At 47.5% G+C, this 26,469-nt stretch overlaps 1 protein-coding gene across 2 annotated transcripts in view; it reads left to right on the forward strand.

Moving 5' to 3' along the window:
• The window catches only part of LOC146805265 (von Willebrand factor A domain-containing protein 5A-like), a 671,080-nt gene that overhangs the window by 421,957 nt on the left and 222,654 nt on the right, over window positions 1–26,469 (forward strand). For both annotated transcript variants that reach the window (XM_085622439.1, XM_085622440.1), the window contains exon 12: window positions 17,852–18,010. In XM_085622439.1, coding sequence (XP_085478565.1) covers window positions 17,852–18,010 — 159 coding nt within the window. The remainder of the gene's footprint in view (window positions 1–17,851; window positions 18,011–26,469) is intronic.

The following is a 26,469-nucleotide window of genomic DNA, read 5'->3' on the forward strand; positions in this document are numbered from 1 at the left end:
GGGCGCCATGCACATAGCAGCTTTCAGGGCCTCAAAAGCTTTCTGACAGGTGTCAGTCCAAATCACTTTCCTGGGCTGCTTCCTAGAAGTCAGCGCTGTCAAGGGGGCAACAATGTTGCCATATCCCTTGACAAACCTCCTGTAGTACCCGGTGAGACCTAGGAAGGCTCTCACCTCTGTCTGGGTTTTGGGCGACTCCCAATTCAGGATGGTTTCTATCTTGGGTTGAAGGGGCGCCACCTGGCCGCTCCCAACCCGGTGCCCCAAGTACACCACGGAACCCTGCCCGATCTGGCACTTACTCGCCTTGATCGTGAGGCCTGCCCTCCTCAGCGCCATCAACACTTCCCAGAGGTGGCGCAGGTGTTCTTCCCAAGTGGAGCTGAACACTGCGATGTCATCCAGGTAGGCTGCACTGAACGAGTCCAGTCCAACCAACACCTGGTTGACCAACCTCTGGAAGGTGGCAGGACTGCTGGAGGACTCAATTACCCCGAGTGCAAACATCTTGGAGACCTCCTCCTTGATGCAGGCCCTCACCCTGTCAGTCACCCTGTAGGCCTTGTGCCTCACAGGTGTACTATCCCCAGTGTCCACATCATGGACGCACCAATCAGTGACACCGGGAACCAGGGAAAACAGATCAGAAAATTGTCCCAGCAGCTGGCGACAATCATTCTGTTGCTCAGGGGTCAGGGCGGAAGAGAGGATGACACCATCCACTGACCCATCTTGCTCCTGGGCTGACAGGAGGTCAGGAAGAGGCTCGGTCTCCTCTTCCATTCCAGCATCTGTTGGCAAGAGCATGCCCACTTGGGACCTCTCCAAGTGGGGCTTGAGGCGGTTGACATGAAGGACTCTTAAGGGGTTCCTTGGAGACCGCAAATCCACCAAATAGGTAACTGGACTCTTGCGCTCTACAACCTCAAAGGGACCGGTCCACTTATCCTGGAGCGCACAAGGCTCCACGGGGGCCAAGACCCACACCTTTTGTCCAGGCTGAAGCTCTACCAGAGTGGCATTCTGGTCGTACCACCGTTTCATCTCCTCCTGGCTGGCTTCCAGATTTGCCTCAGCAAGTTGCCTGAGTCGCCTAGTCTGATTTCTGAAGGCCAGCATGTAGCTATATACATTCTGGGGAGGTTTCCTGGGAGATTTCTCCCAGCCTTCCTTGACCAGACTTAGAGGTCCTCTCACTGGGTGGCCATACAGGAGCTCAAAGGGGCTGAACCCTAGAGACTTCTGTGGCACCTCACGGTACGCAAAGAGAAGGCATGGCAAGAGGACGTTCCACTTACGCCTCATGGGTTCTTCCAGACCCATTATCATGCCCTTGAGGGTACGGTTGAATCTCTCAACCAACCCGTTTCCTTGGGGGTGGTAAGGTGTGGTGAACTTGTAGGTTACACCACACTCTTGCCAAAGGGATTTCATATACTTGGATATGAAATTGGTACCCCGGTCAGACACCACCTCTAGAGGGAATCCCACTCTGGAGAAAATTCCCATCAGTGCACGTCCCCCCACGGGGGCCGTCACTGTCCTCAGAGGGATGGCTTCCGGGTGGCATGGTCCACCAGGACCAGGATAAACCTGTTGCCCATGGCTGTCCTGGGGTCCAGTGGCCCCACAATGTCAATCCCCACTCGCTGGAATGGGGTACCGACCACAGGGAATGGCTGGAGAGGAGCCTTCTGCTTCCTCCCACTCTTTCCACTTGCCTGGCAAGTCTGACCGATCCTGCAGTGAGTGTCTGAACTCCTGCGCATTTGGGGCCAATACAAGTGGGTGACCAGCCTTTCAAAGGTCTTGTCCTGCCCCTAATATCCTGCCAATGGCACATCGTGAGCCAGCCCCAGTAGGAAGGCTCTGAAGTCCTGGGGTACCACCAGCGCACGGGCTGACCCAGGCTCAGCAACCTTAGGCTCTGTATATAGGAGGTCGTTCTCCCAGTAAATGAAATGTGACCCAGACTGATCACCTGCGGCCTGGTCTGCAGCCTGCTGCCGCATACCCACGAGAGAAGGGCATTCTTTCTGTGCCTTACAAAAGTCATCCCTGGAGGGCCCTCCTTCCTGCTGCCAATGGGTCAGCTCAGGCAGGTCCCCCAGTTCAGCTATCTGTTCCCCGGTAGGCTCCAGGGCATCCCCCTCAAGGTCTGCTTCCTCCTGGGCCGTGGGAACTTCAGGGGCCAGTTTCCCGCCCCCCCCTGCCTCTTCTCTCTAAGGCTGGTCCCTAGGCCTCCCTCTCAGGCTCCAGGACCTCTTGAGCACCTCTACTTGCTGCCATGGACCGTGTGGTGACACACTCCCAATCCGGCATACCCAACATCTCCAGGTGAGCACTCCGCTCCACCTTAGCCCAAGGTGAGCTCTCCAAGTCGTTCCCTAACAGACAGTCTACAGCAGTGGTCCCCAAACATTTCACTCCTGTGGACCCCCATTGAGTCACTGCTGGAAGCCGGGGACCCCCAAGCAATTTGTATGATTTAAACGTGAAACATTAAAACTGTATTTCGAAAAAATAAACACGTGTGCACATCAAACAAAAACTAGACTTTAATTACTAAAGATTTTAGGATTTTTATATTAAAAATATTTGCAAAAATCGAAAAATCTTAATGAGAAGGTTGGTGCTGCATCTAGCGACTAACTTTTCATTGTTTGGGATTATTTCGCTGCCTGAGGTTCCTCCTTCTGCCAAGGCTGGACTGGAAACCTAAAGTTGCTCTGGCAAATGTTGTCAGACCAGTCCATGTACAGTGCACACCAAGTGCTACGAGTGAGCCTGACCACTACAAAAGGGGCTTTGGGGGGCTTTCCCCATAGAAAAGTTGGGGGGAAATGGTGCATTTTACAAGACATTTGACATTATGTATTGAATTGTATTAGCTTGTAAAGCATAGTAAATAATGACCTTACTATGCACCAGGATACAACAATCTTTTGTCAATCTTCAATGATTGACAATCTTCAATGATTCCCTCACTACTACCCTTCAACAGTGCCTTTCATCTCTCCATAGCACATGTATTTAATTTATTTTATAGCACCTCTCATACCACTGTAGATCGGTTAATAGAAAATGTTACATAAGGCAAAGGGGACTACAAGGTGTAGGATTCGCATGTCATCCATGCTGGTAGGCGTTTAAGAGTGCTTGCTCTGGAGAAGCACAAACTCAGGATTCAGAACATAACACAGGTGTTAGCATTGACTTTAATAATAAGGGTTTTTTTATACCCAAATAGACCTTTTAGCAGCATCGGGATAATGAAAGACTGGGAAACAGCTTAACTTACTAACTTGTACCATTCAGTTTGCATGCAGCTCTTTGACGGCAGTTTATAGCTCACTGTGCTAGATTATGATTGGAACTTGTGAACTGCACAATAACAACATAATATTTGTGGCAAAAGCAGGAACCCACTGAGCTATGCACAAAACAAAATACTTTTTGTTTTTAATGCATGGTAGACATTCTTTGCTGCAGGCATATTAACCATCTGCACTTCCTTAGATGAGTCAAAGCTGCCACTGAACAAAACCCCCATCTCTCTCCAGCATGTACATTAATCACCGGAGTTATCTTGACACTTTCATTGCTGCCCAAAAACTGCTCATTATACAAGGAACTTTTCAGTGCTTTTAAAACTGCTGTCTGCGGACCCCCTGGGAATGTGTCACGGACCCCTGGGGGTCCGCGGAACCCAGTTTGGGAACCACTGGTCTACAGGCATGGCGGGCCTCACAGCTACCTGAAGAGTACCAGAGACCCCCCCCCCACTCAAAGGGAACCTGAGCCACCTTGCAGTGACTCTGTGTTGTCAGCGGCAACAACCGGATAGAATGCTCCTAGGACAACCTGCTCTTGAGACACCAGGTGACACTTGACAGCTGTCACACTGGCTCCTGTATCTCTGAGAGCTTCCACCCTACGGCCATTGATGGTCACCCACTGCCTGTATTTCTTAGTGTTATCAGGCAGCTGGGTTTGGGGGACCATCTCACAGTCTCCTAATGAGACAAGGGACATCTCTGCGAGACCCCACCCACCTTGGACTGCCATCTCCTCCCCCAGGGCTACACTAGCCATCTGCCGGGGCGGAGCACCAGTGGGTGCTGGTTTACCATACAAAGGACACTTTAAATCAGAGCCAAAATGCCCCATGTTACCACACTTGTAACATTTTATGGGCCCCTTTTGAACAGGTGGACCTGTCTGGGCCCCGGTCGGTTTCTGGGGTGGGGGGAGGCTGAGAACCTTTCCCTTGGGGATTACTTTGGGGCCTTGTTGGGAACTCCCCCTGTTTACCCTTGTCCCCCCCCCCACTCTTCTGCTGGGGACCCTGCCCACCTTTAGCGGAGTCTCCCACTGAACCCTTGTGGACCCTGGTACTGACCCAGCGGTCTGCCTCCTCAGCAAGCTTCCTAGGGTTAGTCAGCCTACTATCAATCAGGTGCTGGCGTAGCTCAGGAAAACAATTACTGGACAAGTGCTTAACCTTGCTACCCTTCACCCAACCATCCAGTGCTCTGCAAAAAAAAGTCACATACTCAACATACGTACTGTTTGGAATCTTAGTGCAGCCCCTGAACCTTTGCCTATACAACTCAGGGGTCAACCCATACCTAGTCATCAAACCTGCCTTCATATGGGGATAAGAATTATAATCATCTGAAGGCAAGTCTAGCAGTGTGTCCCGCCCCTCACTAAGGAACCGTCCCCACAACCCCGCTCCCCAATCCTTCTCAGGGACCCGGTGGGAAGACATAGCTACTTCATAGGCTTTGAACCACTGTCCTATGTCATCATTTTTTAAAAATTCTTTTACTACATCTTTGGGTATGTAAACTCTAGATTCTGCAGGCATTGACGGTGTCCTGCCACCAGAGGGAGCAATTTCTAAACTCTGGGCCTTCAGCTCCAACTCCCTCAAAACCTTTTCATGTTCATACTGTAGCTTTTTTTCTTCTAGGGCTAATTTTCTACTTTTCATTTCAAATTCTAACTGTCCACTTAACTTGAGCTTGGTCAGCTCCAATTCATGCATCCTACACTCTTTTCTATCTGCCAGCTCCTCTGGAGATAGACTTTTACTAGAAACACTGCTACCGGCAGGGGAAGGGGTTCTCCTTCCTCTTGGACCCACTGGCCAATCCAGCTGCTCCTCCGCATTATCATTATCAGTGGCATTCCTTGCTTCTACCCAGGCCCTCAGCGCCTTGTAGAACTCTGCCTTGTTTTTACATCCAGTAGTAGAAACCTTGAATTTCCTGCAGAAGAACTTTAGCTATTTTACTGGGTAGCTGCCCAGTTTCTCTTCTTCCCATTCAAATTCAGTATCAACAGAGACTATGGATGCTGCTTTCTCCACCATGGTTAAGCTTGGCAGTACTCAAAAGTAGTGTTCACCAATCACTGTACATGAGTCACAAATGCAAGTCCAGAATCCTCACCGCTGACCACCAATGTTAGAATCCGGGTTGTCTGGTTGGCACAGGTAGGTACTTGTGACAAGCAGGGAACCTTTCCTCTAGTCAGGATAAGGGGGTACACTCCTAAAATAACCCCTGCTCACCCTCTAGGTAGCTTGGCGCGAGCAGACAAGGCTTATCTCAGAGCGTTATAGGTTAAGCATTTGTGAACACATACAGTTACCAATTGACAACACTACAAATGGACACCACACAGGTTTTATATTAAAAATAAGGATTCTTTATATAGAGTTACCACAAGACCATTAAACGACAAAAATACACAATACTATTACTTTAGATGGTAGAAGGTTGCTTAGTTCTCTTAAGTTCTTAAATGCGACACTTTAAGTCAATGTACCTTTTAGATGCGACACGCAGGGCAACGAAAGTGTTGCAATGATGTTGATGCGATGAAGTTTTTGGTGCAAAGAAATAAAGACGTGAAGATCTACCAGATGCGTTACGCTTCTCTGATGTTGCGAGAAGGCTCGACTCGATGCGTCAGCTACAGCGGCTTCACCCTTTACACGATGCGACGACACCGGCCTTGGCAGCGGCACTCTTCTCCGACGTTTGCGAGACGCTTCCGCTTGATGCGATGTTGCAGCGGCGACACCCCTTTTACGCGATGCGATGACAGCAGCTCCGACGGCGGCACGCTTCTCCGTGGATGAGAGGTGCTTTTCTTGATGCGGTGCAATGCGACAGCTACGATGGCTGCGATGGCGACACGCTTCTTCCTCGATGCGAGACTCTTCTCTTGATGCGACAGCTACGATGGCTGCGATGGCGACACGCTTCTTGGTTGATGCGAGACGCTTCCATGCGATGCTGCACGGCGACACACTTTACGAGATGCGATGACAGCGGCTCTGACGGCGGCACGCTTCTCCTTCTTGAGTCGCGCTTCCAGCTCCTTGCGACACGCAGTCCCTCAGAAGGCCCAACAACAGCAGTAGGCACTTCCAAAGAACTTTGGGGAGCTGGGGGGTGAAGTCTTTTGTTCCTGAGACTTCAGCAGGAGGCAAGCTCTATTCCAAGCCCTTGGAGATCTTTTTAAGCACAAGTTGAAATAAAATCTTTTGTAGTCTTTCTCCTCTCCTTCAGCAGAAAGGCAACCACTGCAGGCCAATCCCCCAGGTCAGGGACAGTACCCCTCCTTACAGCTTTCCGAGTTCCTTCTCCTCAGGCAGAGGTTCTTCTTGTCAAGCAGGATCTAATTTCTTGGGAGCAGGATCCCAATACCAATACCCCTAATTCCTTTGTTCCTCTAGGGTAGAGGGGCCTTTGCCCAGTCCAAACCAGTTCCTGAGCACTTTGTTGACATGACTCTGACTTTCTATTCAGGGTGCAGGGCAGAGACATCAGCCGCTCCACAGGAGGTGGAGCCAGCATTGTGGTGGCAGAGCACAGCCCTATTCAGAGTCCAGGTGCACTCCTCCCACCCATCTGGATGTCAATCTCTCTATTCACCACCAGGCTACCTAGCCCTGCCCCTCTGGGTTTCCCCAGCCCTGTCACTCACACAAACCAGACAGGCAGATACACATCATAGCAGAGGCGGGCTGAAATGGTTAGGCAAGCAAATACCAACTTTCTAAAAGTAGTATTTGCAAACACAGAATATTAAAATAAACTTTGCTAAAAGATGTATTTTATTATTCTGAGCTCAGGCATACTAAACTCAAATTTCTACCATGTTCCCTGGGTCTGTTAGGATCATAGGATGTAACAATCCTGACAGCCCATTCTGGCCTATGGGAACAGGTAGCCTTGCAATAGTGAAAAACGAAAATGGCTTGTCCTACCTTATGCTTACAATACACCCCGCCCTTGGGCCTACCATAGGGGTGACTAATATGCAGTTAAGGGAAGGTTTAGGGACTGGGAAGTGGGTGCACTTGCCCAGTCAGCATGACAGTACCAGACTGCACGCAGGGAGTTCCTCATCACTAAGTCGGAAAAATCTGAACAGACCGTCAGCATTGGCGTGATCTGTACCAGGGCGATGTTCCACCGTGAAATCCGTACCCTGTAGGGAAATGGACCACCTCAACAGCTTTGGATTCTCACCCCTCATATGCAACAACCATCCGAGGCACCAGGTCTAACACCCATCATCAGCGAGGCTAGCTTGAATCCAGTGGCACAGTGATCAAGGGACCAACGTCTGGGCATACCCATCCCACTTAGGGTGAAAAGTACTACGCAAACAAATGATGAACGGAATGCTAAATAAATCATACATTCACCCCCAGTTAAGAGATCTGGGTTAAGTCCATCGTTCTTTTGCTCACCATGCCACCCCAGTTTAGACCCAGCCATATGCAAATCAGTCCGGTCCTAGGGTGTTTGTTTCCAGTCCAGGGAGGACCTGGCCTGGCAGTTCGGGCTGGACTGTTCCCATTGGGCGCAGGGTCAAGACTGATTTGCATATGGCTGGGTTCAAACTGGAATGGCATGGTGAGCAAGAAAACTATGAATTTAGGCCCTGATCTCTGTACTGGGGTGAATGTATGACATTGTTCTGCATTCTGTCCATCATTTGTTCTTTTTGCATTTGTCACCCCGAGTGGGACGGGTATGCCCAGACGTGGGTCCCGTGCTCTCCATGCCACTGGAGTCATGCTATCGTGGCTGATGAGGGCTGAACGCCTGAAACCGATCCTAGGATGCTTGTTTCCAGTCCAGGGAGGACCTGGCCTGGCAGTTCGGGCTGGACTGTTCCCATTGGGCGCAGGGTCAAGACTGATTTGCATATGGCTGGGTTCAAACTGGAATGGCATGGTGAGCAAAAAAACGATGGATTTATGCCCAGATCTCTGTACTGGGGTGAATGTATGATATTGTTCTGCATTCTGTCCATCATTTGTTCTTTTTAGGTCTCGCCTATGCAGCGCGCATGCGCTGCATAATAAGACCTTTAGCAATCGATTCAGTTTCTGTCCCAAAAACGTGCACGCGTTGCATTGCTTTTAATGGCAACGTGTGCACGTTTGGCGATTCCCTTGCGGGAGTGAGCTTTAAAACCATCTGGTTTTAAGTAACATATAGATCCTGCTCGCTCCCGCAATGGAAACAGGCGCAGGCCCCCTCCTCTCTCCCCTCCCCCTGCTGCCTCCTCTTCTCCTCGTCAGCGCGAGGCGTGCGTGCTTGTTCTATTTAAAGCACTGTGTATAGGCGGAGATGTGGCATCACGGGTCTGGTTCGAGTCCCAGCGTCGGACAACCTCCAGTGATTCTGGGCACATTACCTCCCAGTCCTTAAAAATATACACAAAACGTGTCCGACCTTGTCTAACGCAACGTGTTCATTTAAAGTCAAAAGTGCGATGCCCTCGGGCCACGTTGGCGCTACATATAAATGATGTGTCCACAAACTCCGGCCAGCCCAGGAAAGAGAGGCGGCACCCCTGGTCGGAGGCGTTGTTAACCAGCAGGGTACCCGAGCCTCATGATGGACAGGCTTCACCCCACGGCTGTCAGCTCAGTGCAGGCACCCCAAACAAGACAAGAAGCTCCGAGCACCCCCTGAGGAGATGCAGGCGAGGGGGTAGGCACCCCAAACAAGACAAGAAGCACCGAGCACCCCCTGACGAGATGCAGTTTCTATGCGCTATTAAATGTCTTTGGGGGGCTCCGTTAGCCGAGGACGCTTTATTTGGCAACCGGGGTTTGCAGTCCTCTTCACCCCTTTATAAAGCTACAGTCTCCGAATGTGTGGGAGGGAGGATGCGCGTCATCTATAGGAGGGTCTTCCCTGCGCAGGCAGACACAGGGAGTGGCAACTGTGAAGTGTTTATCTCCTCGCGATGGCGGTCCTGGGTCCCCGCAGGGAGCGGGGGCCCCCTCCGTGCTGCTGCTGCTCACAGGTGAGCTGCTCTGGGGGCAGTGACAGGCTGTGACACCCCCGTGCCCTCGCTGAGGGCGCTCTAGCTTGCCACAGGAGCTGGGCAAGGCGCCTCCCTCACCGTGAGCAGGGCAGGAAGGAGCACTGCCCTAACACTGCAAGACCCCAGACACCCCAGGAGCCTACCGGTGCCTCCTGCCCCGGGCAGTGACAGGCTGTGCCATCCCGTGCCCCCACCCAGGGCGCTGTGGCCACCCACCGCAGTATGCAAGGCGCCTCCCCTGGGAGCAGGGCTCGGCTGCGGCAGGAGGTCTGCGCTGGGAGGGGGGTTCTGTTAGGGGGGGGTCTGTGCGGGAGGGAGGGGGACATGGGGTTCTGTGCAGGAACCTCCGATGGAGTCTTTCTCTGTCCAGGGTAGGACTGCAGGAGGAGCTCTGTGCAATATTGAGTCTGCAGTGAGGGCTTTAAGTGGGATGAAAAAGGAGTGTGTGTTGGGGAGAGGGGAAGACCAGGACTATGGAGGTAACTACGGATCCTTTCCTAGAGGCGTGGTCTGTGTAATAAGGGCTGGACTTACGGCATGTAAAGTAAACCCCAATCTCCCCAGAGTGTGCACCCGGCCAGTGCTCTGGTACCGCTCTGTGGTGATTGCATCCAGCAGAGCTCACAGTAACGCACATGCATCTAAAACCAGCCAGGCCCATTGGCTTTGCCAATGCTTTTTATGAGTATTAGATAGATGAGTAAACAAAATGATCTTGTTCTGAATAATTGCAATTGAAAATAATTCCATTCTGGAGATATGAGACGGTGAATTCAACACTACTGCAGTGCGAGGATGGGTTATGATCTTCAGAGTGTGTCACTTCTGTTCTTCTCTCACACCACTTCCTGTACTGTCTCCTCACCCTGTAAACCGTTTTCTCACCACAGCCTTCTGAAATCCTCCATCTTGTATCCCACACCTCCTCTCTTTCCTGTGCAGCTGCCTCAGTTCACCCTCTCCTGCATGTACTGCGTTTTTATCTCCTTCAGTTCACCACCCCCTACACACCACACACCCACTCACGTGTAAGCACAGATGCCTTGTATAGTAATGCAAAAATAACAGATGAAGGGCGGAATGCTGAAGAAATCAAACAGCCACTCCCAGTCCCAGATCGTGGCCTAATCCATCTTTTTTAGGTCGAGCCTAGTAAGTACTAGTACTTTTAGTAAGGGGCTTCAGCAAGCTCACCACACGCTTGTGCGTGTGTTTTTGTTTTTCTCACAGGCTATTGGTCTTTGCGTGTGTCTTTCTAAGATTAGAAGAAAGACAGCACGCAATTGAGCAAAGGCGGGTGCATGTCCCGCCTTTGCTCCGCCCACGGCCTATTGCTTGCGGTTACCTGCATGGGCCACATCTGTTTTCAATTATCTGCACAGATGCGTGCACGATAATGCAAAACAAATGTCTCACTGTGGCGCGCGCGCGCGCACCACTAGCGTGCTTGTTATTGAATGTTCTCGCGCTGCTGGTTTAGAGCTCTTGCCGTGTGTGCCTGACATCATTTGTAAACGAGCATGACCTACTGCATACATCTTACCACTTAAATGTTTCTCGTGACCTCCTTGCATACGTGTTCTTTGTATGTTGAAGATGGAAGGATTTTTTTATATATTTCTCAAATATACAGAGCACTTAAAATACTTGGCAAAGGTCTCAACTGTGCTGTATAAAAACAAAAAAAAAGATTTAAATACATTATATTTTCAGACGCTTCTGTTCACATTGCTGTATGTTTGCGTGGTCTCTAAAAGCTGTGACGGGCACCTGTGAGGTACATTTTACACTGCACAAAACGCCAAAACAATCTGCAACGCATTTTTGAAGTGACTCGGAGTTACGGGTGGAGGTTTGCTCCAATGGCAGCGAGGGTTAGCTCGTGGTCAGGCCGCGTGCCCTTGAAGCACGTGCAGGAGATGTGCTCCGAGCCTGGGGTGCGCGTGGTGAACATGGCCCAGTAGAATTTCACACTTTGGCTCCAGCACACCTACCAGACAGCTATGGAGGTGGGTAAAGTCTTTAAACGCCGACCTGCTTAGGAAACGTGATGCCTTCAGTGGTTCTGTCCGAACCCTGCAATCGCCATAAAAATGCAAACTCTCTCCTCTGTGACTGCTCATGCTTCCATTACGCGAGTGTGAGAAGTTGGCCTGGCATATGCTGTTCCTAGTTATAGGGACACCTTGCACCAGTCCAATTCGACTCTTATTGATGATAGGTTTAAGACAACCTTTAAAGAAAGCTATCCTAGTGGTAGCTGTGGAGAGCAGCCTTCAGGCTAAGTCTTGAAGGAGTGTTAAGCTTATTGTTTTACCATAATAACCTCTTAAATAACCAAATGAATGAGTAGCCCACACAGGTATATATATAAAATATATGTATTTATTCTAGACAGAATCCCACAGTCACTTTATGTGGCTAGTGGCAAAGTTACACTTCAAACAAGCATTTATAAACACAATAAATAGCACAGAAATCAATGGGCCCCAGGGGGGGACCAAACCATATACTAAAATAGTGGTATAAGAACCACGACAATTCTACAGACAATGCCTAGGGCATTCAGGATCGCTTGCCCCTTCAGAATCCACCCACTGTTAAGAGGAAGGGGACCCACGGGAGACGCGTGCAGCACAAGAAGTTGCTATCGGGATCACAATGTTAGTCTATGGAGAATGTCGCGGTTGAATATTTAAAGATTAAAGACACTTCTAGCAGGAGTACAAAGTTAAGGCTTGAGACTTAAGGCTTTGGAGAGCCCACCACCACGGGAGTACCAAAGTACCACTGTTACCTGCCCCAGGGAAGCCAGGTGCATAGGTCGATTCTGGTGTCGGGTCGCGGGCTGATTTTCAATGGAAAAGTAGTCCAAACTGCTGCTAGCCGAAAGCGTTGATGAAGTCGTGAAGATCTGAGATGTAGAAAATGTAGAGAAGAACCTGAAAGCAGAGGGGACAGAGTCTGGGTCACGGCACAGTGACCAGGGAGCTCACAGGAAGGAGCTCGTGGATGTCGGGTGCTTCAGGTAGAGATGGGTGCAGCTTGGCTCTGCAGTCACGGGCTCCGGGAGGCTTCAAGGAAGGCCAGCTTCTGGAGGGCGACTGTCCCACGTCGGATGAGGGTCGCTGCAGTGTTAGTGTCCCGATTGGATCCACTAAGCCTTGGCAACCGCAACCCACGCAAGATGAACAAAGCAGCTGCTGGTGCAGACCCACGAGGTCTGAGGGTGCTCTCCTTTGGAGAGAGCGTAGAGCAGGCCTGGAGCAACCAGGGGAACTCTTGTGTTCAAAGATAGACCTCCGCTAGGGCCCACAAGTCGAGAGACAAGGGACCGCGGGAGGCGGCAATTTGGAGTGCGTAAAAGGGCACCCACGGGCCACCGGAGGGGGCTAGGGTGCTGGTCTTTGGCACAATTGCTGCAAAGTGGTTGGCTCGTAAACGGGCCAAAGCACAACTTCCCCACTGGTCAGGGTTGTGTGCTATGCAAGTAGAGGCCGGGGTCTCGGGGTATTGGGGATCTCGGCACCCACGCGGTCCACGGTGCCCAAACTCGTTGAGCACACTCACTGGCCTCTGGGATGCGCTGGAAACCCACCTCAAGGGTTCTGGAAGACGTCGAAGTTCGTGAGAGCAGCGAAGTTCCAACCGGGTCACTTGCAGTGTTTCAGGTGCCTGCCAAGCAGGGGGATAACTCCTTTATCCCAAGGGAGATTTCTTCAGTCAGCTGGGCAGCAGCTCGTCGAAGGTCGGTTCTGTAAAGTTCCAAAGTAGTCTGAGGCTCTGGGGCCACGTTATTCACATATATCCCCAAGATTAGGGGAGTGTCCAGAGTAGTGTCCACCAATGGCTGGTGAGGCGGGAAAGGGTGGCTACACCCTCTCCCCTTTGTGTGTTTCCCGCCTGGGCGAGGGGCAGGATGCCCCTGAACCGGTTCCAAGCGGTGTATGCAGAATTAGGTCTCTGCAGCTGCCTACGTGCAACTCTGAAAGGACATTTGGTGCACCCACCCTGTTCCAATCCACATTATCCTGTCTGGGGAGATGCTAGCACCTCCCTGCCACAGGAGCCCTATTGTCCAGCTGGCGAGGCTGGGGTTTTCCCCAGCAAACAGCCAGCCAGGGTCATGTAGGTGGCGGGCAGTAGCCATTTTGTGTAACTTGTGCACTTTTAAATTGGTGTCTAATTTCTACCGCTTTTCCCATATCGCCCTTCTAGCAAGGGGGAATCGTATCCTCATGCCCATTGCTGGACTGGGCGTATGATTCCTACATGTTTGACACCAAACACGATATGGTTCTGTGTAGCCATTCTCAAGTTATTGCGATGACGCGATCAACCCAGTAACGATTTTACGAAGGTTGCAGAGAGGCCCTACTCAGGTAGGGGTCCCCCCTCACACATACCCCAGCACCCAGCCCTGTAGGATTACCAGGGCCTGCCATAGGGGTGACCTATGAGAGTATATGTGTTGTAATGGTGTGGGATATAGGGTACCTACATCCCTGTAAGGGGTGCTAGCACCACCTTACCCAGACTACAGTAGTGGTCTGGTGGTGTCAGTTTGTGTGGCTGTTCCAGGGTGGCACAATAAGTGCTGCAGCCCTGGTAGGCCTACTGGGGGACCCATGCCCTGGGTACCTAGGGTACCATCTACAAGGGACTGGTAGGGCATGCCCAGCATCCAATTAGGTTTGTACCTAGAGTACTCACATCAGTTTTAGGGAGAAAGCAGATAGGCTGGGGTCCTGGATAGCAGGATCCCAGCCAGACTAGTCAAAAACCACTCAAATACCAGGCAAAAAGTTGGGGGCAACCATTAGTCAGATTCCACTCTCCTACAGTTAGTATAAAACAAATCTTTATCCCTTAAACTTCCGAACTTCTTGGAGTGCTGGTCACATGCCCTGGCCTGCTATCCATTTGTCTGAATGTATCTTGTAACGTGAAGCCTGTCTGACAAAGTAATCTGGTGGCAGATTGAAGCTATGGGCTACTGGCCTGGTGCAGTCTCTGTACTTGTCTGGGAAGTCCCCTTGAATAATCTCCAAGCACTGACACAGTACAGTATTACTTTTTATGATGGCAGTTCTAGTTTTTACTGTAATTAGGAGTATTACTGTCCGCACCCTGTACAGTGAGTAGATATCCCCATGCCCATTAATATTTATGCTGGAGTAATTCTAGCTTTCTGGTGCTTTCGGGGAAGTGAAGACTGGATGCCTGTGCTCTCACCTGTTTGTCTGCATCTGTGTCTTTATTTGTGTTTGACTGTGTGTGCCTTTAGTGCCTCTCTGACTGTGCGTTTGCTTATGTCTTTGCCATAGATATGCCTTTTATGTATATCTATGTGGGCCCTGTACTTCAATATATTTAGGTATACGACTTTCTAGTAGAACATACGTGTGTGTGTGTGTGCGCGCGTGCGGGTGTGTTTGCGGTAATGTCTTTGTGAGCGGTTTGGTTGTTGTTGTGTCTGTTTCCGCTTTCTATACCAAGAAGTTAAATCAGTAGTGACGTCTGCGCTATTATTCTTTTTAGTAGGTGGACAGCGGGTGTACCTTTTTTAAATTTCCAACTAATGCAGCTCCTCCTAATGACGAATGTCCGCTCGAAGCACTTGCGGATAGTTTACCGCACTAGTTTCTGATGTCACTGGTAGAGCCTATTAATGGAGGTGTAACGGCTAGAGCGGAGCTGAGGAACCGGTTCTGGTTCCGGTCTCGGCAGGAGGCTCAACATCCTGTAAATCTGGACAAATCTCTCCGTGCCTAAAATGAGTGTGTCTGTCTGCAACGCAACTGGTGATCGCCTAGAGCGCCCCGATATCTTAGGGTCGAGTTCGCGCTATATAAAAAAAAACTGCAAAAAAAAAAACGACGACGTATTGTATTTATCAACCAGTATTGCAAGTAAAGTTTGAGAGTTCTGAGGAGGAAGGATGCTTTCCATGGTTGCAGAATATTTTCATGTTTTTTTTAACTGTGGTGTTCTGTAAGTTTCCCAGAAGGGTTCGAATTCCGGAAGGTTGGCGCAGTTACGCCAGGCTGCAAGTCACTGCGCACACAGGGTGCCCTGATAGCGCATACTGCCCACAGCACTGTCCATTTCTCCTTGAATTCATCAAAAAGCTCATCAACAAGCTCAAATGGTCTCCAAGTGCACTATCGCCCTATAACACCCCCCCCCCCCCCTAGCGCCCAACGAGGCATTTATTGAATGCAGTTTTATATAGCGAACTTTACCCAAAGGTTTCAGAGCGTTTTACAATAGAGCAGGTAAGTTACAAAAGGTACACATGATTTAATTTTCATCCAGTAAAGGGTTCCGACGCTTTGCAGACCGCTTCACAGACAACATTTACTGCAGCGGGAGCTTCTAAAAGAAGAGGCGCTATAAATGGAGTAGTACATAGTATGCATGTCAGTCCTTGGATGGATGTTCTGCTCAGAATCTCTGGCTGCGAAGTAAAAATAATTTTCTCCCATCACAGAAAATTTCTTCAGAAAACATCATGGCGCTGCAGAAGTAGTGCTCTGCAATAATGTGGGAAGATATATATTTTATTTTACTCCTCATGTCCCCAAAAAGAGCTGCCAGAAATGCTTAAACAATGTCCCCTTGTCTCAAAATACCCAATATACTCTGTCCAAGAAATAATGGTAAATTATAATGTGCCAGCCACTGGTTATCCCAAAGTATTGTTTCTCGTAGATGAGACACAGAGCGTTCTCTTTCGGAAGAATTAGTCCCCCAAAATATCTGTGCCTTAAATGTTGTAAAAATACAGCGGTTGGGGAATAAAGCCTGCAATACAACGTAGCTAAGTCCAAATAAAACAAGCATTGGCATAGCCAATAGGTCTCGCCTTTGGGACCTTATAAGTGTTTAGTTATGCAGCACAATATCCTTGGTGCAACAATATCAACTGTTGCATGGCTAGACACTTATAAGGTCCCAAAGGCGAGACCTATTGGCTATGCCAATGCTTGTTGCATAAGTGTTGGTAGGCAGGGTAGGGCAACGTAGTCCCCAGGGCATGCATCTAAGGGCGATTTTCACTCAACTTCGAAATTTAAAGGCCACTTTTTGTCATACTAATTAGCCTCTCAATATCTGGTATATCCTACGATTGCCAGTGCCACTGTGTCATGTAGGGAGATTCCCTTTTTCTTTCAGTTAATGAAACTGACATTTGTTATGAGTTTATGGCAACTTCTAATGCCACAGCTTGGTTTACAGTAGAAGGTTGTTGTTACCTCCTCGTGTCAGGTTTAAGGTTACTGTTTTGCCATAGCAATAAGTACCTTTGTGTTGATAATGATGAATGCTACTCCAAGGAGTGTCCTGGCACTCAGCACAGGCCAAAAGTGAAAATAGGTCCAGTCGTTTTAATCCTGCACAAAAAGTCAGGTTTTCTGCCATTTTTTAAACACTGCAGCATTGCTTACAGCTCGCGAGTTCAAGAGGGAGCTTATTCCAAGCTGTAGGTCCAAGATGGACCAGTAATCTACCTGCTGCTCTAGCACGCCAAATTCTAGGAGTCGCTGCTAGTAGTCTATTGTCAGACCTCAAGTTTCTTGATGGAAAACAGAAACTCAAACTCGTTCTGAGGTAGACCGCACCGGTCTGATACTGTGCTCCATGAGTGAGCACTAGTGCTTTTAACAGTATTCTTTTTCTGATAGAAAGCCAGTGAAGAACGCTCAAATGAGAGGACATATGCAGTCTAATTGGCAATTTCAAAAGAAAATGAGCTGTCGCATTTTGGACCACCTGACGCTTCCCCAGCAGGTACTGTGGCAAACCAAAATAGAGGCATTACCTTTAGTCCAACATCGAGGTTATCAAGCCTGGATAACCGTTTTTTTTGGTGTTTTTTTTTTGCAGTGAGGACAAGTAGTGTAAGAACTTTTTCAGGGAATACAGTACACTAAAGCAAGAGCCAACCACTGACTTACTTTGTTGCCTAAAAGACAGGTTGTAATCAAATTTGACCCCTAAGTTGCAACTTTAATACTTTCTGGTGCTGTATAAGAAGGTTATGCTGTCATCTCTCTATAGACACGCTGAAGCAGTCGGACCTGCTAGCAACTCTCCTGAGGTTTAATAGAAGCTATGGGTGCTTGACTCGTATAGTCTTAATCGAATTTGCTCTTGGAGATGAAGATTTGGCCCACGCTGTTGCTGTTTATGTGTCACTGAACAGCAGTTTCTTGACATTGCAATATGCTCTCTGCACTTCTGCATTTGCAGGGATTGCTTCTCAATCACTTGTTTAATGCTGTTCTGGCAGTAGATGGCGCCATGTTGTTAATTTCGGCACCATTTTTTCTTGCTTACTTTAAATATTTCCCTCTTGTCAGCTCATTCTCGTCGTAGTGCTCCTTTCTTACTTAACTTATGAAGCATGAGCCTTTTCCCTACAATCTCTGTCATTCCCTCTAATATCTAACCCTACTCTCTCTTTTTAAATCAGGTTCTGAGGACACTCAAGTGTTCCCTGCAGCCAGTGGTGAAAAATGTGTCTCTGAATTGGACCCTTCCCTCTGGACTGGAATCTACCTTATTAAGCCAGGTTCCTACTTCTATCTTTCGGGGTCAGAGGTCCATAGTCTATGCTCAGATAAAGGGAAAGGTGAGTTGGATTTTTGTTTTTTTTGGAGCTAAATGGACTGGCTCTCTCTAATCTCCTATTTATACTGTTAAAACTTGCTAAAACATGATTGAGTACAAGCTCTGAATAGCATACAAAGCTTGCTTTTCTCTGCCCACAAGTCTTGGAAAATCTAAATATATATTTATATATTCAAGAAAGAAGTGACTCAAACAGTTGGACTTGCCAAACAACAAAATATATATGTTCGAGGCATATGAGCTGTAGATCGTATACTTGTACATAGATCGCCATCTGGTGTTGGGCTTGTATGTTTGCACTTTGTTTTTGTCTTGGTAGAAGTCTTTGTAGTCACGAGGTAGGTGACTCCTCCTTAGGACGATAGTGCGCATGGGCATCGACTTCATCTCCAGATTGATTTTTTCGCCATCGAGTTCGGATGTGTATTGCGACGCTCCGGTTCGGGATCGTCTTCTAACCTTTTCGACGCACAATCCTTACCACTGGACGGTATTGTATCGCGTTTTCCCTTTCGACGCGCATCGTAAAATCCCAGTACTTCGATCGACGCTTTGACGTGGTCCGTGAACCCTACCCGCGCCGATCACGCAAGCAGTCCTTGGAACGGACTCCATTTAAAAAATGCCCCGGGTGTGGTGCTAAGTTCCCACACACAGACTTGCACGAGGTCTGTAACCTCTGCCTCTCCCTGGAGCATGAAGAAACCAGCTGCGAGGCCTGTTGATCATTTTGATCGCAGAAAACCATTTGCGACCGTTGGGCTCGACGGCCCGAAATGAGACACGGCACTAGTCCGGTGCCGGATGTCTTTGGAGAAGAATCAAAATTCCAACTCAGCGCCGAAGAAGAAGGGCACATTTCCTTGTCTGAAGCAAATGACTCCGACATGGAAGAGGACTCTAACATCACTCCGGCTCAACGAACCATGAGTAACGAGCCCCAACTGCCCACAAAAACATCAGAGACTCCAGTTAAACCTTCGCCCTCGGGCTTAGGTCGACACCGTGACACTGTTTCAGCCTTCGGGCCTGGCTATGAAACACAAGGACAAACCTTCTGGCTCGGGATTGAGCCAACCCCATCCAGGTGTCGAACTCACAACTTCGGCACCAAAACACTCCGCATTTCAGGCTTCAAACAAGACGTACAGTCAGCACTTCTTAATCAGCCATTTGATTAAGAACTCACCTCTACCCCCCCCCCCACAAACATTCCTCACAGACCACGTCAAATGTCCACAGAACACCTCTAAAACAAGAAGTTCTCTCTCTATTACAAAAACATGCAATAGAATCAGTCCCCCTACCTCACCAAGGCACAGGGGTTTACACCCTCTATTTTCTAATCCCAAAGACGGATGGCTCTCCCAGGCCATATTGGACCTCAGACCACTAAACCTCTACATTCAGTCAGACCACTTCCACATGGTCACTCTTCAACAGGTGCTTCCACTACTTCAACAGGGCGACTTTCTCTCCACTCTGGATTTAAAGGACGCCTACTTTCATATTCCCGTTCACCCTGCTCACAGGAAATATCTCAGGTTTGTGGTAGTTGGTCAACACTACCAGTTCAAGGTCCTCCCATTTGGGGTGACTACAGCCCCCAGAGTCTTCACCAAGTGTCTCGCAGTAGTTGCACGCCACTTAAGAAGACAGCACATTCATGTTTTCTCTCATCTAGATGACTGGCTTATAAAAGCCAACTCACACAGCTGCTGTGTATACCACACACACAAAACAATCCAACTGTTTCACCACTTGGGATTCACGGTAAACCTCACCAAATCCCACCTCCAACCCGCCAACATACAACAATATCTAGGGGCTACAATAGACACTTCAAAAGCTCTTGCATACCCCAATCCAGTCAGGATAAGTGCCATACAAGCACTAAGACAAACATTTCAACCTCAACACTCACTACCAGCGCGAGTGTTCTTGCAGTTAATTGGGATGATGGCCTCTTGCATTTTCATCGTCTCTTATGCAGGACTCCGGATGCTTCCCTTACAAGGGTGTTTGGCACGTCAGTGGAACCAGGCTCAAGGTCAACTAACAGATCTGGTGTTGGTAGACGACCGCACCCATCGCGGCCGTTTCTCGACCCGGTTCCACAGATAGTGCTAACAGACGCATCGCTCACCGGCTGGGGAGCTCATCTTCAAACCCATACCATTCAAGGCATACGGACCCCTCAACAAAAACAATTCCACATAAACTACCTGGAATTGCTGGCAATCTTCCTAGCATTAAAATCTTTTCAACTCCACCTCCTAAACAAAGCTGTCCTGATCCGTACAGACAACATAACAGCAATGTACTACATACAAAAACAATAAGGGACACACTCTCTCCAGCTTTCACACCTAGCTCAAAGCATATGGAGATGGGCCATTCCTCAAAAAATATATCTCCTTGCAGAACACTTCCCAGGAGTACACAATCAGGTTGCGGATCTACTCAGTCGCCAACAACAGCAGATCCACGAATGGGAACTTCACCGTCAAGTTCTGCTTCCATTCTTTCAAATGTGGGGCCACCCAGAAATAGACCTGTTCGCCACACACCAAAACGCAAAATGCCCAAGCTTCGCATCCAGGTATCCACACCCATTGTCCAAAGGCAATGTGCTATGGATGAAGTGGTCAGGCACATTTGCTTACACTTTTCCTCCTCTCCCACTCATTCCACTAGTGGTTTGGAAACTCAAACAGCATTTCCTCACAATGATCCTGTTTGCTCCAACATGGGCTCGACAACCATGGTTCACAACCCTCTTGGAGCTATCAGTAGTTTCTCATCAAAAGCTATGCCTCTCACACAAGCTTCTCACTCAGACCCATGGACAGATCCCAATCAACTCAACCTTGTGATCTGGCACCTGAAGTCCTAGAGTTTGACTACCTTAATTTACCGCCAGACTGCATGAACATCATTAAGTAGGCTAGACGTCCTACCACTAGAGCTTGCTATGCCACAAAGTGGAAAAGATTTGTAATTTACTATAGAAATAACAAAATCAACCCTCTAGATGCTTCCATTCAAGACATCATCTGTTACCTTTTGCATATACAACAATGTAACCTAGCGTATACATCCATTAAATTACATCTTGCAGCAATTTCAGCCTATCTCCAAAACAGACATTTGTCTTTGTTTAGGGTACCAGCTATCAAGGCATTTATGGAAGGACTTAAAAGGATAATTCCACCTAGAGTTCCACCCTCTCCAGTATAGAACCTAAACATGGTACTTACCAGACTTGTGCGTCCCCCATTTGAACCTATGCATAAATGCGAATTGCAATTTCTATCATGGAAAGTAGCTTTCCTAGTTGCGATCACCTCTCGCAGGAGAGTCTGTGAACTCCAGGCATTAACCATACAAGAACCTTTTCTCCACATCCATCATAACAAAGTGGTTCTTAGGACTAACCCAACATTTCTACCTAAAGTCGTATCTACTTTCCACCTTAACCAGTCTGTAGAACTTCCAGTGTTTTTCCCTCGACCAGGCTCAGTAGCAGAACGAGCTCTTCACATGCTAGACGTAAAAAGAGCTATACTTTACTACATTGAAAGAACAAAATCCTTTAGAAAGACTAAACAACTTTTTGTGGCTTTTTCTCCACCTCATAAAGGCAATCCTATCTCAAAAACAGGGATCGCGAGGTGGATTGTTAAATGCATCCAAATATGCTATGCTAAAGCCAAACGCACCTTAACCATTCCCCCTAGGGCTCACTCCACATGTAAACTAGGGGCATCTATGGCATTCCTAGGGAACATTACCCTAGATGACACCTGCAAAGTAGCACCTTGGTCTACACCACACACGTTCACAAAACACTATTGTGTAGACGTGCAAGCAAAACAACAAGCTAGTGTGGGCCAGGCTGTATTAAGAACACTTTTTCAAACCACTGCAACAGATACAGGTAGCCACTGCTAAAGAGGTAACTGCTGTATAGTCTATGCACAAGAATACAATCTACAGCTCATATGCCTCGAACGGAAAATGCTACTTACCAGTATGCATCTGTTCTTGGCATGTAGAGCTGTAGGTTCGTATACACCCATCTGCCTCCCCGGATACCTCTATCTGTTCCAATACTATCTTACTTAGATACATTACAAATGGACATCTCTTTCTATTTCTTACTAACTCCATCATAACCCTTCATGGCAAAAACTATCTGGAGATGGAGTCGAAGCCCATGCGCACTATCGTCCTAAGGAGGAGTCATTTACCTCGTGACTACAAAGACTTCTTCCAAGACAAAAACAAAGTGCAAACATCCCAGCCCAATACCAGATGGCGATCTATGCACAAGTATATGAATCTACAGCTCTACATGCCAAGAACAGATGCATACTGGTAAGTAGCATTTTCCATATCTTATATTTCTATTGCTTGTGTTGTCTGAAGAATGCCGAAATGTTAAGTTATTTTCACTTTAAATTGTCTATCTTATTGTTTTCTAAAAATGACATTTTTATGGTCTCATTCTTAGTGCCGCAGTAGCAGCAGAAACAAAAAACTCCTTATAAAATACCGTCACTATCTCTGGTTGTCGTTTGCACCCGATTTCTACTTTTGTTGTTTTAAATGTGGGATACATGTGAACATTCCTCGTGTTATAATTGATATAGAAGTGAACCAGTAAAAAACACGAGTATATGTGTCCCATTGCTGTCTCCATAGACACTTTGTGTAAGTCCTGGAAATCGCATAGACTAGTAAATAAAAATAAGGGCTAGGCCTTCATCTAGCAGACTTAAAGGTAAAGGAATCCAGAGTTAACTGTTTCTGTGAACATAGCGATGAGGATCCAAGTACTGCTGGCCTAATTCAAAGTGAAGCTGTGACGTCATTGACCTTTTTAATAATCCTATTTCTTGGATACTATAGCCGTTGTGATGAAAGTCCAAAATTGGGGATTATTCAAGTATCAGAAGGAAAGAATTGAGGAGTGGTATAGTGGGGTGGAGCAGGGTGGGCAGCACTTTAGGTACTTGTGGTGTGCTGTGACCAACTATTCGAAATTGCTTCGGTATGGTTTATAAAGGAAATAGAAAATGAGTAGTTCTCCGTAAGCAGAAGTTGGACCAGACCCTTGCCCTAAGAGAGGGAGAGAGGGCAAGAGTCCTGCCAGCGGTCTCTGATGTATGGCTTGCTTCCATTAGGCTAGGTTCAAGTCCACTAATATTGTCATGATAGGTCACTGCTTTGGCTGGGGACTGTCCTAAACATAGAATAGTGCACCTCTTGGGTAGGATAGTTTAAAGGGTGTGATTGTGGGTGGGAAGGAGGCCAGAGCTCCACCCAGCTCCTCTGGCTACTCTGGAAGGTAAATGCAGAGGAAAAAGATGCCTGCTCAAATACATTGTAGAGTAACATGTTTTGAAGAACATCAAACTGTGAATACGTGATATAAAACTAGCAATCAAGTTGAACAACTTTTAGTTCAACAATGTAGGTTTCTGAATAATATCTTCCTTCAGGGAATGTTCCCAAATGAAGTCGAAGATTGGAATATGGCCATTAAATCTGTAGATAAGACTTTTGTAGGAAGATGTCTCCATTGTTTCTTTCAGCCATCATTCATCTGTGGGGATGCATTTGGTTTCATTTTCGTAGGATGTACAGTTTGGCAAATGTTTGTGTCTTGACATGCCTCCTATTCCAGTCTGAGTTCAAGGGGAACCTCTCGGGGAACATGGACAGGTTGTAGAGGAGTGCCACATATATGGGGTGATGAGAAACGAGTTGCTACGGGATCTATTAAGGATGCTTTGAGATCAGAAATATGATAAGCAAGCAAATGTCCATGGAATGTGCAGTATAGCACTTTCCAGGAGTCTGCGTCTACAGCAAAGAGAATCTCAGAAAATATTAGGAATAAACTGCCTGTCCGAGGGCTAATGGCAATCTTTAAGGATAAAAAAAAACGTATCTCAGTCTTGCCTTTTTGAAACCATTATAATGATGCCTCAAAATGTTAGACCATATATAGCAGGTTAGGTCAATCCCAGCCTGTCATTCGATTTTAGACCTGAAAAAGTTTTTACGGAATCTACCAAAAAGGTTTTCTAGAATGCAACCATGTACGTCTGAGATCATACCACTAAAGGGCACTCACATCATGAGGTATGGATGATTTATGTTCTATTATGTGCATTTTTAAACCCTCTATCACCTGGGAGGAAATCATGGCTCTGAGCAGGTGAGATTCTAGCCTCACCTAGGTCGTCGGGAAACTATTTGAAGACCCATGTATTCAGCTTCTTGCAGAACTCAAGTAGGGAGGTAGTAGTTGGTCTTTTCATGCTTTAGGGTCTAATGTAAGAGAAGGCCTGACCTCCGGATCTGGTGCTGCGTATGCGTCAGAGGACTGAACTGAAAAGGTGGGCATAGAAATTAGCTACTCAAATTCTTTGGTGGTTTATAGCAGATGTGTCTGAAATCCATCGGTATTAGACTGGATGGCAGACCTGTTTTCTCTCTGATGTAGTTCCATCGCCTGTCAATGACCCACTTTCTCACCATGACAGTACTGGTATAGTTTGAGGTGTGACAAGATGTACTCTGCACTTGATAAGAATAAGGAATTACGTTCTTATTTGGCTTTTTTCAGTGCTACAAGGGTTCAGTTTATACAGGGCTGAGTGTTGACTGACTTTCCTTACCAAATCAGCCTGTGCGTCCTTAGCTTTTCACTGTCATGCAGCTAAGTTCCTTCTGATGTTTCCCCTGGCACTGGCGTTTGAGCTTGTCCATAGGATCTGGTGCAATGACTAAGAGCTTTCATTGTTCTTCAAATATGTGGTAATATAAGACTGCAGAAGATATTTTTTCTTCACTCAGACGTTTATATACAGTTGTGTTTATCCACCATCTTTTTGTCAATTGGGTGGTCTGGTCAAGATCTAGAGATAGTTGAACCAAGCATTGATCCGATAATCTACCGTCTAACATTGTGGAGTCTACATGAGAGAAGATAACATCCGATTTAAAAATAAAAAAAAGTTGATCCTCGTAGAGAAACCATGTACAAAGGAGACAAATGCACAAATGTATGATCTCATGCACTGGAATTAAGCAACTGACTAAAGTCAACCAAGAAATGCTGCATCAGGTCTCTCAGTAGACCTCTATCATTGTCTTTTTGCATTGGGTCTACCAAACCTGCCTTCCACTGGGTCAAAAGTAAAGTTCCAGTTTTATTATGATACTTATCTTCCTTAACACAATGATAATTCACAGTAGCCTGTGTAAAAAAAGAAAAAAAAGTATTTGTGCCATTAGTTGCATTCATTGAACTCAGTGGTGTATTGAGAAGAAAAGTTCACAAAAATAAATCTGCCTGTTTGATCTGAACAGGTTTTCAGTATCATGACTTGAAACGTCTTCCCGAATAGGAGGGCAATGCTTTCTTTTCTGGTTCCAGTAAACCCAGGTGTCATCGGGTATCAAGGTGTTGCAGCTGTGTATCTTATTCCCAGCCCAATCTCTCTTCATTTTGTCTGACCCAGCCAGTGACAAGTGGCAGAGGCGTAACGAAACTTGAGGGGGCCTCCCTGCAAGGCACGTGGAGGGTCCCCCTCTGGGCTCAATCTGAAGCTCTGCAGCCAGAGTGCTGTGCTGGGGGGCCCCCTGGAGCTTGGGGTCCCCCCGCACTGCGGGGGCCTGTGTTACGCCCCTGACAAGTGGGTCTCTTGTAAGAGAGCTATGTCCGTTATTTCGAGGCCAGATATTACAGATTTTTTTCATCTGGTAATGTTGGTCAGGCCATTTACATTCAGGGCGGGCAGGAGGATGTTTGACTAGTTGTGTATTCAGATTCTTGCAGAACTCAAGAAGAGAGGTAATGGTAGGTCGTTCCACTTTTCAGGGGCAATGTAAGAGAAGGCCCGATCTCCGGATCTGGTCCTGCGAATGCCTGAGATGTATGTAAGTATGAGTTCACAGAGCAGAGGTGTCTGGAAAGCTTGTGAAAATAAATATGACTATTTATGTTCAATATCATGACTTGAAATGTCTTCCTGAACAGGACGGCAGTGCTGCCTTTTCTGATTCTGCCCCACGTGTCATCAGGTATTAAGGTGTTGCAGCTGTGTATCTCATTCTCAGCCCTCTCTTCATTTTCTCTGACCCAGTCAGTGGCACATGGGTCTATTGTAAAAGAGCTCTGTCTGTTATTTCGAAGCCAGATGTGACAGATTTGTTTTCAGTTTGTTTATGTTGGCAAGGCCATTCACATTCAGGATGTGTATAGTCTGTTTCTAAATGTGGGGCGGTTTACATCACTCATAAGTTAAGTTCACACAAGGAAGAATAGAGAATGTGTTGAGCATGAATTCAGGCTGAAGTTAGTAAGCCATTTAGTCTGAGCAATGCAGTTGTGTGTCACTGACCACTTATTCTATTGAGTTTGGGAACGTGTCTGTTGGAGGT

The sequence above is a fragment of the Triturus cristatus genome, chromosome 8 (genome assembly GCF_964204655.1).
Source record: "Triturus cristatus chromosome 8, aTriCri1.1, whole genome shotgun sequence".
In the NCBI taxonomy this organism is placed as follows: domain Eukaryota; kingdom Metazoa; phylum Chordata; class Amphibia; order Caudata; family Salamandridae; genus Triturus; species Triturus cristatus.